The sequence below is a fragment of the Lolium rigidum genome, chromosome 4 (genome assembly GCF_022539505.1).
Source record: "Lolium rigidum isolate FL_2022 chromosome 4, APGP_CSIRO_Lrig_0.1, whole genome shotgun sequence".
Taxonomy (NCBI): Eukaryota; Viridiplantae; Streptophyta; class Magnoliopsida; order Poales; family Poaceae; genus Lolium; species Lolium rigidum.
In genome coordinates, this window is record NC_061511.1 from 67,162,465 (window position 1) to 67,175,484 (window position 13,020).

The window sequence follows — 13,020 nt, forward strand, 5'->3', positions numbered from 1 at the left end:
CCAAGTGGACTCCACCATAGGGGGCCGGCCACCCCCACATGGGAGGTGGGAATCCCACCTTTGGGTGGGAGTCCTAGTTGGGCTAGGTTTGCCCCCTCCTATGGAAGGTTTTGGTTTCGGGTCTTATTCGAAGACTTGGACACCAACACTTGGGATCCACCTATATAATGAGGGGCCAAGGGAGGGGCCGGCTACCCCTAAGACCATAGCTTGGCCGCCCCCTTGAGTGGCCGGCCACCCCCCCCCAAACCCTAGCTTTGCTCCTCCACTTCATATTGCCCGGTTTGCTTAGCGAAGCTCCGCCGGACTTCTACACCGCCACCGACACCACGCCGTCGTGCTGTCGGATTCAAGAGGAGCTACTACTTCCGCTGCCCGCCGGAACGGGGAGGTGGACGTCGTCTTCATCAACAACCGAACGTGTGACCGAGTACGGAGGTGCTGCCCGTTCGTGGCGCCGGAACCGATCGTGATCAAGATCTTCTACGCGCTTTTGCAAGCGGCAAGTGAACGTCTACCGCAGCAACAAGAGCCTCATCTTGTAGGCTTTGGAATCTCTTCAAGGGTGAGACTCGATACCCCCTCGTTGCTACCGTCTTCTAGATTGCATCTTGGCTTGGATTGCGTGTTCGCGGTAGGAAATTTTTTGTTTTCTATGCAACGTTATCCTACATACGTCGGGGACGTATCACACATCAACACCTTTCTTTTTTTGGGTTATGAGAGTAATTACTCCAAAAATCATCCTTGATAAATCTAACCTCCCAAAATGAAACAACTCAAACAGAAGCAACAAATCAATCTTAATGATATCCCAACAAGATTGATAAAATTCAGAAGGCAACCATCCTTGTTCTTTTAATTTGAAAAAGTGGCTGAGTGAATCTCTTCTTCATCAAAAGGTCAACGCAATACCTCATTATCTAGAGCCATTTTTTCTTCTTCTTCTTCCAGCCATAGATTATAGTTTAGTTGGAGATGAAGTAATAGAATGACCAAAAAGGGTTTTGTAATAAAGGGTGGCATGTTCTAGAAGTTCAGCTTTTCTAACAACTTCCTTATCACCTACGTGTAGTCTAAAAATGCCTCTTTTTTTTACCATTGGCAACTCTATGAAAGTGCTATGTATTATTATCACCATTCAGTAACCAACTTTCACTAGAACTAGTGTACCAGAAGAGTTCATCTGCCTCATAATGCATAATAACTCTTTTTGAAGGCTTGGCCTAATTTTCAATTCCTCGTGAGATAATGAATCGATTTCTTAAATAATCTCCAAATCCTGAAGTTGCAAAAGGATCTCTTTCTTTCTCTTCAGTTGGTTACCCCTCATATTAATCCACCAACCTTTTTATTTATTTTTTACATTTTCAACTTCAAAATAAAACAACTTAAAGCATCTTTCCCAATAACAGGAATTAGCCAAGATTTTTTTAACTCCATCTATAAAGTCCTCCTCTTTTTCCCACACTAGCTCATCTCTAAAAATAGTAGAAATTTTTGCATGTTCATTATTGAGGTTCAATATCAAAGGATTGTGGTCTGAATGATCTCTCACCACCTTTTGCACCATCGCCAAAGGAAAAAATTCTCCCAACTCTTTAAAACCAGAACCCTATCTAGTTTCTCTAGAGTAGGCTCTTTATGGTTATTCGACCACATGAAAGTACCTCCTGTCATAACTAACTCTCTAAGCTCATATAAATTGATCACATAATTGAACACATCATTTCGTCTATTTATTTCAAGTTCCTTATTTTTCTCGGAAGCAAATCTCGAAAGATTAAAGTCTCCTCCTGGCATAAAATGTAATATTTGATCAAAATCAATCTCAGCTAGTTCTGAAAGCAAAAAAAATCTTTGTTAGCCTCTTGAGCAGCCCCCATAAACCACAACTAACACCCATTTTTATTGATATTTTTATCAAACACAAGAACTTTTAAATGGTATAACCCTGTAGAGAAAGCCTCCACATCAAGAACTTTCTAGAAAAATACTTGTTTGCATAATCCCCTAAAAACTGATGAAGTTTCAGACCAACAACTGCAAAGAGGGCCCTGTGGTGCATTGGCAATCTAGGTTTTCTTTTCTTCATTTGGTACGTGTTATTTCCTTCTATTTGTTTCGTGTCACATTGATTTGTCCTATCAGATTCGAGATAAAAAAGGTTTCATGAAGGCAATATTCGACGTAATGCTTGCTACCAGTTGCGTTAGCTCACGGCGTATTTGGCGCGCTAGTTCTGAGCGAGCATCTGCCGAAGGCAACATTCTCTGTACTGGTTGCTACCTGCTGCTCTGAAACATGACACCTCAGGCACACAACCATCACGCCTATAATACCGATAATAGTTCCGTGACAAAATGCTACTAAAAATAGTTGCACCTTAACATATCAACATGAGTCTTGTTTCATGAAGATATCAGACATGGGAATGAAACGACAATAGTGATCTGGGAGATCATAGCAGAGAAATCGGGACTCAACTAAATAATCAAACCATAGGCCAAAGAGTAAAGGTGAGAGCTGAAAATAACTCGACATGTAGTTCAAGGTTTATTGCATTTTTTCTATGTATTCGAAAAGCCCGGCAATACCGGTGTTACCACCTCTTGAGAGGGAACTTGTGTAATAGATGAACCATTTTTTAACGCTCCCGGAGTTTCATTCATCGTTGTACCCCTCGTATCATATTTGGATCATATCACCATCTTCTGCTGCCTCCTTAGCGAGTTCACATCACAACTTTACAAGGGTCCAATCTACTCTTTCATCACTCATCAAGCCGAGTCGCACGAGGATGATGAACATAAGGCAGGCGATGGTTCCATGGAGTCCATTTGGCTCGTCAGCTGGTCTTCCTGTTCCCAAGTGAAACTAGCAAATATTCACCCCATGCGGCAATTCTGGATGCGAAACTGTATATATAAGCTTCTGTCGAAGATATAACAAAAGCATCAGAGTGGCGCAGCGGAAGCGTGGTGGGCCCATAACCCACAGGTCCCAGGATCGAAACCTGGCTCTGATATATTTTTGCCGTTATTTTTCCTGTCTATTCTTTGGGTCCTGAAACAAGCTTTAGTTTTTCTATCTGGTCCTTTATCTTTCTCTTTTGGGTGCTGAATTATTTGTCAGTCACACATCGGTTGTGATCGACTGCAATTCCGGTTCTCCATAACTAGCCCATCAGTATTCTCTAAAATTAGTAGATGGAGAAATCTTCTGGCTCGTTTGTGGAAACTTTCCTAGCTCGCCTCCAACGGCCACCCCTAACCACAACAACAGTCAGCTGCCTTCTCTGGCACCGCCGGCTTGCTTCTCCTTCATCTTATCCTAACATGAGGAAGGATAGTCCATGGATATCGAGGGTCAAAATAATTGACGAGTGCAGTTGGAGCTTCTGTCTTAAGCTCAATTCTTCAAACAATTATGGCGAAATCTTCTCGATTGGTAGTGGTCTAGTGGAGATCTTCAGCTGGGGAGAGTACCCTCACGATCAAATCATAAAGCACAATCCAACAATTTAAATGAAAGTAGGTAGTACTCACTGAAAAATCAGCATCTCTTTCTTAATTAAACACCTAACAATATCCACATCACATTGCTACATCCCTGAATAAACATTCAAGTTTGCTTGTCCTTCATCTTATCCTAACCTCACTGGCATGGTCCACTACACTAGCTACCTCGTTGGTCACCTGATATGTCGAAGAATAGTCCATGGAATTTTAGAGGGCAAAACAGTCACAAGTGCAGTTGGAGTTTCTGCCTTGTGCTCAATTATTATTGACGCATGTCTGATTGAATATGATCGTGCATCATTTCTGGTGAAATCAAATGGTCGATCGAGATCTTCAGTTGGGGACGGAGCCCTATCATAGCGCTGCTCTCACGATCAAATGATAGAGCACAATCCAACAAATTAAATGAAAGCAGGTACTCTGACGAAAATTCAACATTCCTTTCTTTAGTTAAACACCGAACAATCCCCACATCACATTGCTACAATCCTGAATAATCTCGAAAAATATAGTAGATATTTTTCTTCATTGTAACACAAAAGCTCACCCAAAGATCAAGCTAATACTCATGAATAGTTCCATCAATTTCCTTGTTTAAGCTTGAGCTGTCTTTGGCGCCTTGACGACGGCCTCGAACCTGGGCTCCTTGGCCTCGAACTTGTGCTTGCTGTACACGTCCATGTAGTCCCCGAACACGAACTCCGGGTAGGACGCGGCGGCGCCGCCCTCGTCCACGGCCGGCGAGATGGCCGCCTCGAACGCCGGGTTGTAGAAGGACGCGATGGAGCGGCGGTTGCCGTTGCGCATGGGCAGGACGCGGTGCCACGCGCTGCGGTACCGCCCGTTGCTGAGCACCTCCACCTGGTCGCCTGTGTTGACCACGATGGCGTCGGCCAGCGGCTGCACGTCCAGCCACTCGCCGTCCTTGAGCACCTCCAGCCCGCCGACCTTGTCGTCCTGGAACAGCAGGATGACGCCGCCGGCGTCGGTGTGCGCGCGGAGTCCCGTGACGAGGTCCGGGCGCGGGCACGGCGGGTAGTGGCTCACCTTGGTGCCGAAGGTCGGCGCGTGGATGCCGTCGCAGGTGAAGGCCGCCTTCATGCGGCCCTTGTCCAGGCCGAGGTTCTCGTCCATGGCCTCCATGACCCGCTCCGCCAGCTTCTTGAGCTCGGCGCGGTACTCGCGCATGGTCTCCTTGAACGCCGGCGGGTCGGACGGCCACTGGTTGTCGTCGTGGAGGTAGAAGATGTCCTCCCAGTCCATGTCGTCCACCGGCGCCACCGCCTCGCCGCGCCGCTCCGCCTCCACCAGCGCCTCCAGCGTCCGCACCGGCTCCGACTGCCGGAACGCGGCCTCGCGGAGACGGTAGCTCTCGGAGCACACCTTCTTGACGCGATCGAGGAGCTCCAGTGGGATGCCGTGGTTCACCAGCTGGAAGAAGCCCCAGTTCTCGCAGCCGTCGGCGATCTGCGCCATGGTCTCGGCCCTCTCGGCGCCGTCCAGCTTGGAGAAGTCGATCACCGGAACAACCATGGTGGTTCTTTGCTACTGGCTAGGCTCTGATCTCTGAATCTCTGAAAGGAGCTGGTTGTTCTTTGCAGCTGATGGTTGAGATCGAGGGAGAGCAAATGGCCTTTTATAGGGCTTTCAGTCTTTCACTGCACCTGGGCTGCTGCTTCAGACTTCAAAAATAAATACAGGAGAAATTCTCTGCATGTGACGGAAGGAAAGAAGTTTCCGGGAGGTAGCTGGCTAGATTGCAATTTGTTTGGATGCTAATGCTCAGTTGGATCCGGCATATTAACTGCCTGGATCACCTGATTGATCGATCATATCATTGTCCATGACTTCTCTGAACAAGAACAAATCTGTCACCGTCCATATGACCTTCTCTGAAGAACCGTAAACTAACCAACTCTGCGGTCTGGTCTCTGCAGAACCATAATATATAAAGTATGACATGGTGGAATCGTACTATAACGGATGCTTTATAGTATGATAACATGTATGCTACAGCAAGTTGATTGGGAGGCTTGACTGAGAATATCATGTTTTTTTGCCTGCGTCCCAAATGTATTGATGCATTTCTATTTCATAAAGAACTTAATTTCTTCTTGCCGGGTACCTTGTAGTACTTGTATGGTTTTATTCTCCGAGTCCACATTGTTATGGATTGTTCTGTGCACTATGATTTTTTTTTTATGGTCACCGGGGGGGATAAAGTCCCCACCTGAATTTGTATATATTGCTTGGCCCCAAGGCATAAAAGTTAGTACAGGGGGAGTTTTTTCAGATAAAGGAGGTACATGGGAAAGAGGACATCAGACAGAGGTGATGTTCTCCATCAGGCAGCCAAGCCAAGCTGCCTCAGCGAGTTCTTGATCTCCAGGTAGTCTAGCTCGCCAGAAACGAGCCTCACTCCGACAGAGATGTAGCAGCAGCGGGAGGCAGGGTTGCTGCTCACGGAAGGCGACGACATTCCTATGTTTCCACAGGTTCCACAAGCACAGCAGGGTGAACGTCAAGGCAGAGTCCGGAGGCACCGCAGCATGAGCGGCGTACCCGTGGAGGAGCTTACCCGTGGAGGAGCTTGACATCAGCAGCGTCGGGGAACTGAAAGCCCACAGCACACCAGAAGCGCCGCGCGAAGGGGCACTCGAAGAAGATGTGGTTCGCCGTCTCCAGAGGAGCATGGCAAACGGGGCAGCCGGCTTCAGTGACCGCCAGGATGTTCTTGTGCAGCAGCGACGCCCGTGACTGCACCCGCCCTTTGGACAGCAACCAGGCGAAGAACCGCACCTTGGAGGGCGCAAAGTTCTTCCACACAAAGTCGTGGGCCGGGTCATCGACGCCGCCCCAGGTGCGCAGCCGGTACAACGCCGAGGCATCCAGGCCACCAGCCTTCTTGCGGCAGCGCACCAGCTCGCGCGTGTCGGTCGCCTCCAAGAGCGCGACCTCACCCACCAGGGCGAGGAGGGCCGGAAGCAGGCGCTCGGCAGCAGCGGTCAGCCTCGGGACCAGCAACTGACGAACGCCGACGGTGATCACGGGGCTGACCGTGGCGTCATGACGCAGAGCATGCGAGAGGAGAATGGGCCACCGACTGCCAATGGCCTCACCACCGATCCAGTTGTCCAACCAGAACAACACCCGTTGCCCGTCTCCCACCTTGGCCACCAAGATGCTCCGGTATAGCGGCATGAGCGCCTGGAGGTGCTTCCAATGCTGGCCGGGAACAACGTGGCCAGCAGCCGCACTCCAAGCCCAACGGGGCCACGGGGCGAGGACGTCGGAGTGAAGACGGTGCACAAGCTTGAGCTGCAAGCACTCATTCTTCGTGGCGAGGCACTTGATCCCAAGGCCACCTTCCCTCTTGGGACGGCACACCGCGTCCCAGGCGACGAGGCATTTGGCACCGGTCGCGCGCCCCGGCACGTTCCAGAGGAAAGCCCGGCGGAGCGCGTCAATGGCGCGGAGTAAGGCGGGCGGCAGGTCTGTTGGAGATATGCCCAAGAGGCAATAATAAAATGGTTATTATAATATATCTTTGTGTTTATGATAATGTTTACATACCATGCTATAATTGTATTAACCGAAACATTGATACATGTGTGTTATGTGAACAACAAGGAGTCCCTAGTAAGCCTCTTGTATAACTAGCTTGTTGATTAATAGATGATCATAGTTTCATGATCATGAACATTGGATGTTATTAATAACAAGGTTATGTCATTATGTGAATGATGTAATGGACACACCCAATTAAGCGTAGCATAAGATCACGTCATTAAGTTCATTTGCTATAAGCTTTCGATACATAGTTACCTAGTCCTTTCGACCATGAGATCATATAAATCACTTATGCCGGAAGAGTACTTTGATTACATCAAACGCCACTGCGTAAATGGGTGGTTATAAAGGTGGGATTAGGTATTCGGAAAGTATGAGTTGAGGCATATGGATCAACAGTGGGATTTGTCCATCCCGATGACGGATAGATATACTCTGGGCCCTCTCGGTGGAATGTTGTCTAATTAGCTTGCAAGCATATGAATGGTTCATAAGAGATGACATACCACGGTACGAGTAAAGAGTACTTGTCAAGAGACGAGGTTGAACAAGGTATAGAGATACCGATGATCAAACCTCGGACAAGTAAAATATCGTGTGACAAAGGGAATCGATATCGTATGTAAATGGTTCAGTCGATCACTAAAGTCATCGTTGAATATGTGGGAGCCATTATGGATCTCCAGATCCCGCTATTGGTTATTGGTCGGAGAGGTCTGAACCATGTCTGCATAGTTCGCGAACCGTAGGGTGACACACTTAAGGTTTGATGTCGTTTAAGTAGATATGGAATATGGAATGGAGTTCGAAGTTTTGTTCGGAGTCTCGGATGGGATCCAGGACATCACGAGGAGGTCCGGAATGGTCCGGAGAATAAGATTCATATATAGGAAGTCATATTCCAAGTTTGGAAATGATCCGGTGCATTTATGGAAGGTTCTAGAAGGTTCTAGAAAAGTCCGGAAGAAATCACTATGGAAGGCGGAGTCCCGGAGGGACTCCACCAAGCTTGGCCGGCCAACCCTAAGGGGGTGGAGTCCCAGGTGGACTCCACCATAGGTGGCCGGCCACCCCACCTAAGGGAAAGGTGGGAGTCCCACCTTGGGTAGGACTCCCCCCTTGAGTAGGTTTCCCACCTATGGGAGGTTTTGTTGTTGGGGTCTTATTCGAAGACTTGGACTACAACTCTTGGGGATTTCCACCTATATAATGAGGAGGAGAGGGAGGGGGCAGCCACTCTTGGCCGCACCACCTAGGGCTGCCCATGGCCGGCGCCCTAGCCACCCCCTCTCCCCAAACCCTAGCCTCTCCTCCTCCACATAATACTCCCGCATACGCTTAGGCGAAGCCCTGCCGGAGTTCTCCACCATCACCGCCACCACGTCGTCGTGCTGTCGGGATTCCGAGGAGGATCTACTACTTCCGCTGCCCACTGGAACGGGGAGAAGGACGTCGTCTTCATCAACACCGAACGTGCGACCGAGTACGGAGGTGCTGCCCGATTGTGGCACCGTGATCAAGATCTTCTACGCGCTTTTGCAAGCGGCAAGTGATCGTCTACCGCAGCAACAAGAGCCTACTCTTGTAGGCTTTGGAAATCTTCAAGGGTGAGTCTCGATCATCCCCTCGTTGCTCCCGTCTTATAGATTGCATCTTGGCTTGGATTGCGTTCTCGCGGTAGGAATTTTTTTTGTTTTCTATGCAACGAATCCCATCAGTGGTATCAGAGCCGTGTCTATGCATAGATGGTTGCACGAGTAGAACACAATTGTTTTGTGGGCGTTGATGCTTTGTTGTCTTTAGTTTGAGTACTTTGCATCTTTGTGGCATGGTGGGATGAAGCGGCTCGGGCTAACTTTACATGACCGCGTTCATGAGACTTGCTCCACGTTCGACATGCAACTTGTATTGCATAAGTGGCTTTGCGGGTGTCTGTCTCTCCCACCATAGTGAAGATTCAATTTACTCTTTCTATTGACAACACTAGTATCACCGTTGTGGTTCATGTTCGTAGGTAGATTAGATCTTACTCGAAAACCCTAAACCACGTAAAATATGCAAACCAAATTAGAGGCGTCTAACTTGTTTTTGCAGGGTTTGGTGATGTGATATGGCCATGATGTGATGATGAATATGTATGAGATGATCATTATTGTATTGTGGCAACCGGCAGGAGCCTTATGGTTGTCTTTATATTTCATGTTGAGTATTATTTCAAAGTAGTTGTAATAGTTGCTACATGCGGTGAACAATCTTGAAGACGGCGCCATGGACCTTGACGCTACACCGACGATGATGGAGATCATGCCCGTTGATGATGGAGATCATGTCCGTGCTTTGGAGATGAAGATCGAAGGCGCAAAGACTAAAGGGCCATATCATATCACATATGAATTGCATGTGATGTTAATCCTTTATGCATCTTATTTTGCTTAGAACGCGTCGGTAGCATTATAAGATGATCCCTCACATTAATATCAAGATAATAAAGTGTTCTCCCCTCGTATGCACCGTTGATATAGTTCGTCGTTTCGAAGCATCTCGTGATGATCGGATGTGATAGACTCAACGTTCACATACAACGGGTGTAAGCCATGTTGCACACGCGGAATACTTGGGTTTGCTTGACGAGCCTACCATGTACAGACATGGCCTCGGGACAACGGAAACCGAAAGGTTGAACACGAGTCATATGGATGATATGATCAACATGTTGATGTTCACCATTGAAGCTACATCATCTCACGTGATGATCCGTTTTGGTGTAGTGGATGTGGATCGTGTACCACTTAACAACTATGAGGGATGTTGTATTAAGTGGGAGTTTATTAGTAATTAGATTAAAACATGAACTAATTTTCATGAACATAGTCTGAGTAGTATTTTGAATTAATTTTGTAGTATTGGCATCCGTTTTCTTCCATGCGCTAGTCTTGTAATTGAGATAGAAATACTGTTAAGTCTGACAAGAAACTTTACGGACTGGTACCGTATTGTTAAAGAATCAAGAAATGATTAAGTCCTATTGCAAAACTTTTAGTAAACCTCACATTGTTGATTCAAAGAGTTGTGGTTTCAATTAGTACCTAAAGTTATCTTGTCTCCATGAAACTTGAAGTTCAAATCTGTTTGAAAAAGTAAGGAGCTGAAAATTTAGTTTTCAGAAATAAGCAAGGTATGAGATATATGTGATACCTAAGACCTTATTGCAAGATGATAGAATATAATCTAGTGAGACTACATAAACTCATAAGTTTTATGGGAATGTACGAAGGTTGAAGACGCCCGGCGTCCCAATCCTCCAACTAAGTTGGACACTAAAGATATTCAAATATCCATGAAATGATCGTCCTTAGTATGCACCGTTGCTAAGACTCGTTGTTTCGAAGCATCTCGTGATGATCGGGTGTTATAGATTCTACGAGTGCATGCAACGGGTGCAAGTCAGATTTGCACATGCGAATACTGAGGTTAAACTTTACGAGCCTAGCATGTACAGACATGGTCTCGGAAAAGTCGTCATGATATGATGGATAAAATTATGAGTGAAATTGTTCATCATATTACAAAGTTACTAATAGTGAAATCTGAAACACTTGTCATATGATGATCAACTTCAAAGTAAGAACCTCAAGGTTATTGGTATTTGACCAACAAACCTAGAAGTTATTGAAGGTGAAGTGTTTTCTGAATAATGAGGAAAGCTAAAAGAGAAACTACAAAAGATATTTTGGCAGAAAGAAAAGAAAAGACTAGAAAGTCTAGCTCGTGTGTATATACATGATATACATGTTATGGTTGTATTCCTAGTTTGGTCACACAATGAAATTCTTGGGTATTAGTACCATATTGGTTGGTATGAAGTGTCATACAAAACAACGCAATACAAGAAAACAATGGCCTAAATGACTAACAAGGAATATGATAGGAATGCACGTCTGGAACAAAAATAAAGTGTTATTATGTTCGTCGTTGGCATTCTATCTAGCCCTTAGAATTTATAATAAAGAACTTAATAATTGTTATTTTGCTCTGGTGAAATAAAAACAATGAGTTGTTCAAATTATGACATTACTCCATGTACGATGGATAAGTTATTATAAATCTTAATGGTGAAACACACATACATAACACTGACGCTAAAATGCCATAAGGCAAATGATTTGAATTCCACTTATTTGTGGAACCGCCATTTAGGTCATGTTAGAAAGGAACGCATGAAGGAACTCCATGCAAATGGAATTTTTGGAGTCATTCGATTTTTGAATCGTTTGGCGCTTGCAAATCTTTCCTAAAGAGAATGACTGAAATACCGTTCATAGGCCAAGAGTTGAATGGGCAACTAACTTAGTGGAAACATACATGATGATATATGTGGTTCACTGGGCATAGTTGTGTGCGGGAGATTCTTCTACTTCATGAAAACTTCCAACAATAAATTGAGAATATATATATGGATATATTCGATAAGGAAGAAGTTTGAAACATTTGAATAGATTCAAATAAAATTCAGCATGAAGTGGAAATCATCGTAATAGAAAAGTCAAATATCTATGATTGGATCATGGTGGAAATATTTGAATTACGAGTTTTAGCGAACATCTAAGAGAGTTATGAAATTGTTCTACAACTCACGTTTCTTAGAGTATCATAGTGATGATGGAGTATCCGAGAGATGTATCCAAACCTTGTTGGGTCAATGATAAGATAAAATATTGATGCCATTGTATTTTTGTGAGTTATGCTTTAGAGACTACCGCTTTTACACTAAATAGAGCATCATCATGATCCGTTGAAATGACACCATACAAGTTATGGCATGGGTATAAACCTTAATAGTCCTTTCTTTAAATTTTGGTCTAAGAGTTTACAACCAAAATCGGATGAATGTCTTTGTTGGTTATCCCAAAGAATTGATTTGGAATTCTTTTCACTATGAAGTAAAAGACAAAAGTGTTTGTTAATGTTACTTGCTTATTTCCAAGAAATTTTTTTCTAGCGAAGTATTTGAGTGGGAGGACAATAGAACTTGATAAGGTTTATGAACCTGAGCATAATGATCGTAGTAGCGCAGCATCGGAAATTGATTCCGAAGCGGCCACGACGATCATGGCTTCCATGACTACAAAGTGTTTTAGCCATGGAGATCGAAGTACTTATTGAACCTTGTAGGTATGGTTTACTTTGTGATCAAATAAATGATTTGTGGACAAATGATTGATTTTGAACAATGATAAACCAACTAAAAATAAAGAAGTTATGATGGGCCCTGACTCCGTTAAAATGGCTGTACGCCATGAAATCCAAGATATATGAATACTTTTGAAAGTAAATGGATCTATAAAATTGATGGACTTGGATGGAATATCATTGAATAAGCTCGACTTGTCGAAAAGTAGTTTAAAAACGACAAAGTTCAAAGAATTGACTACGATAAGATTAGATCTTCCGTAGCGATGCTTATAGTCTATGTGGATTATTCTAGTAATCGCTACATATTTCTTTTATGAGATATGATAGTAGGTTGGCAACATACATTACTTAACAGAAGTGTGTATTAAAGGTGTATACAAGATACAACCAAGAGTTTTGCTAGTCCGTGGAATACTAGATAGGAATACGAACTTCAATTGAATGAAGTAAGTATCGCGGAGTTGGAATCTTCACCGGATGAAATAGTCAAAGAGTTTTGGATTTCATCAGAAACGATGAAGATGCTTGCATTTGCAAGAAATTAAGTGGGAGCGCTGAGACATATTTATAATACTTTATGTAGATACATATAGTTGGTTATAAATGATGTAATTATATACTTGATTATAAAAGTTTCATTAAGAATTAACTTCAATGAAAGGATATGGACTGAAACATATTTAGTGTCAAGATCTATGAAGATAGATTGAGACACATAATAAGTTTAAGTCAAAGT

General features: G+C 44.5%; 1 protein-coding gene and 1 non-coding gene across 2 annotated transcripts; one reads left to right on the forward strand and one right to left on the reverse strand.

The window, feature by feature from the left end:
* Positions 1–2,956: 2,956 nt before the first annotated feature.
* On the forward strand, positions 2,957–3,028 carry TRNAM-CAU. Its single transcript has one exon. It is a non-coding gene; the product is annotated as a tRNA-Met (tRNA).
* A 914-nt stretch (positions 3,029–3,942) lies between these two features.
* On the reverse strand, positions 3,943–5,152 carry LOC124708884 (1-aminocyclopropane-1-carboxylate oxidase-like). The gene has a single exon (XM_047240521.1). The coding sequence runs from the start codon at positions 5,052–5,054 to the stop codon at positions 4,116–4,118; it is 939 nt and encodes a 312-aa protein (XP_047096477.1). The 5' UTR covers positions 5,055–5,152; the 3' UTR covers positions 3,943–4,115.
* Positions 5,153–13,020: the final 7,868 nt, after the last annotated feature.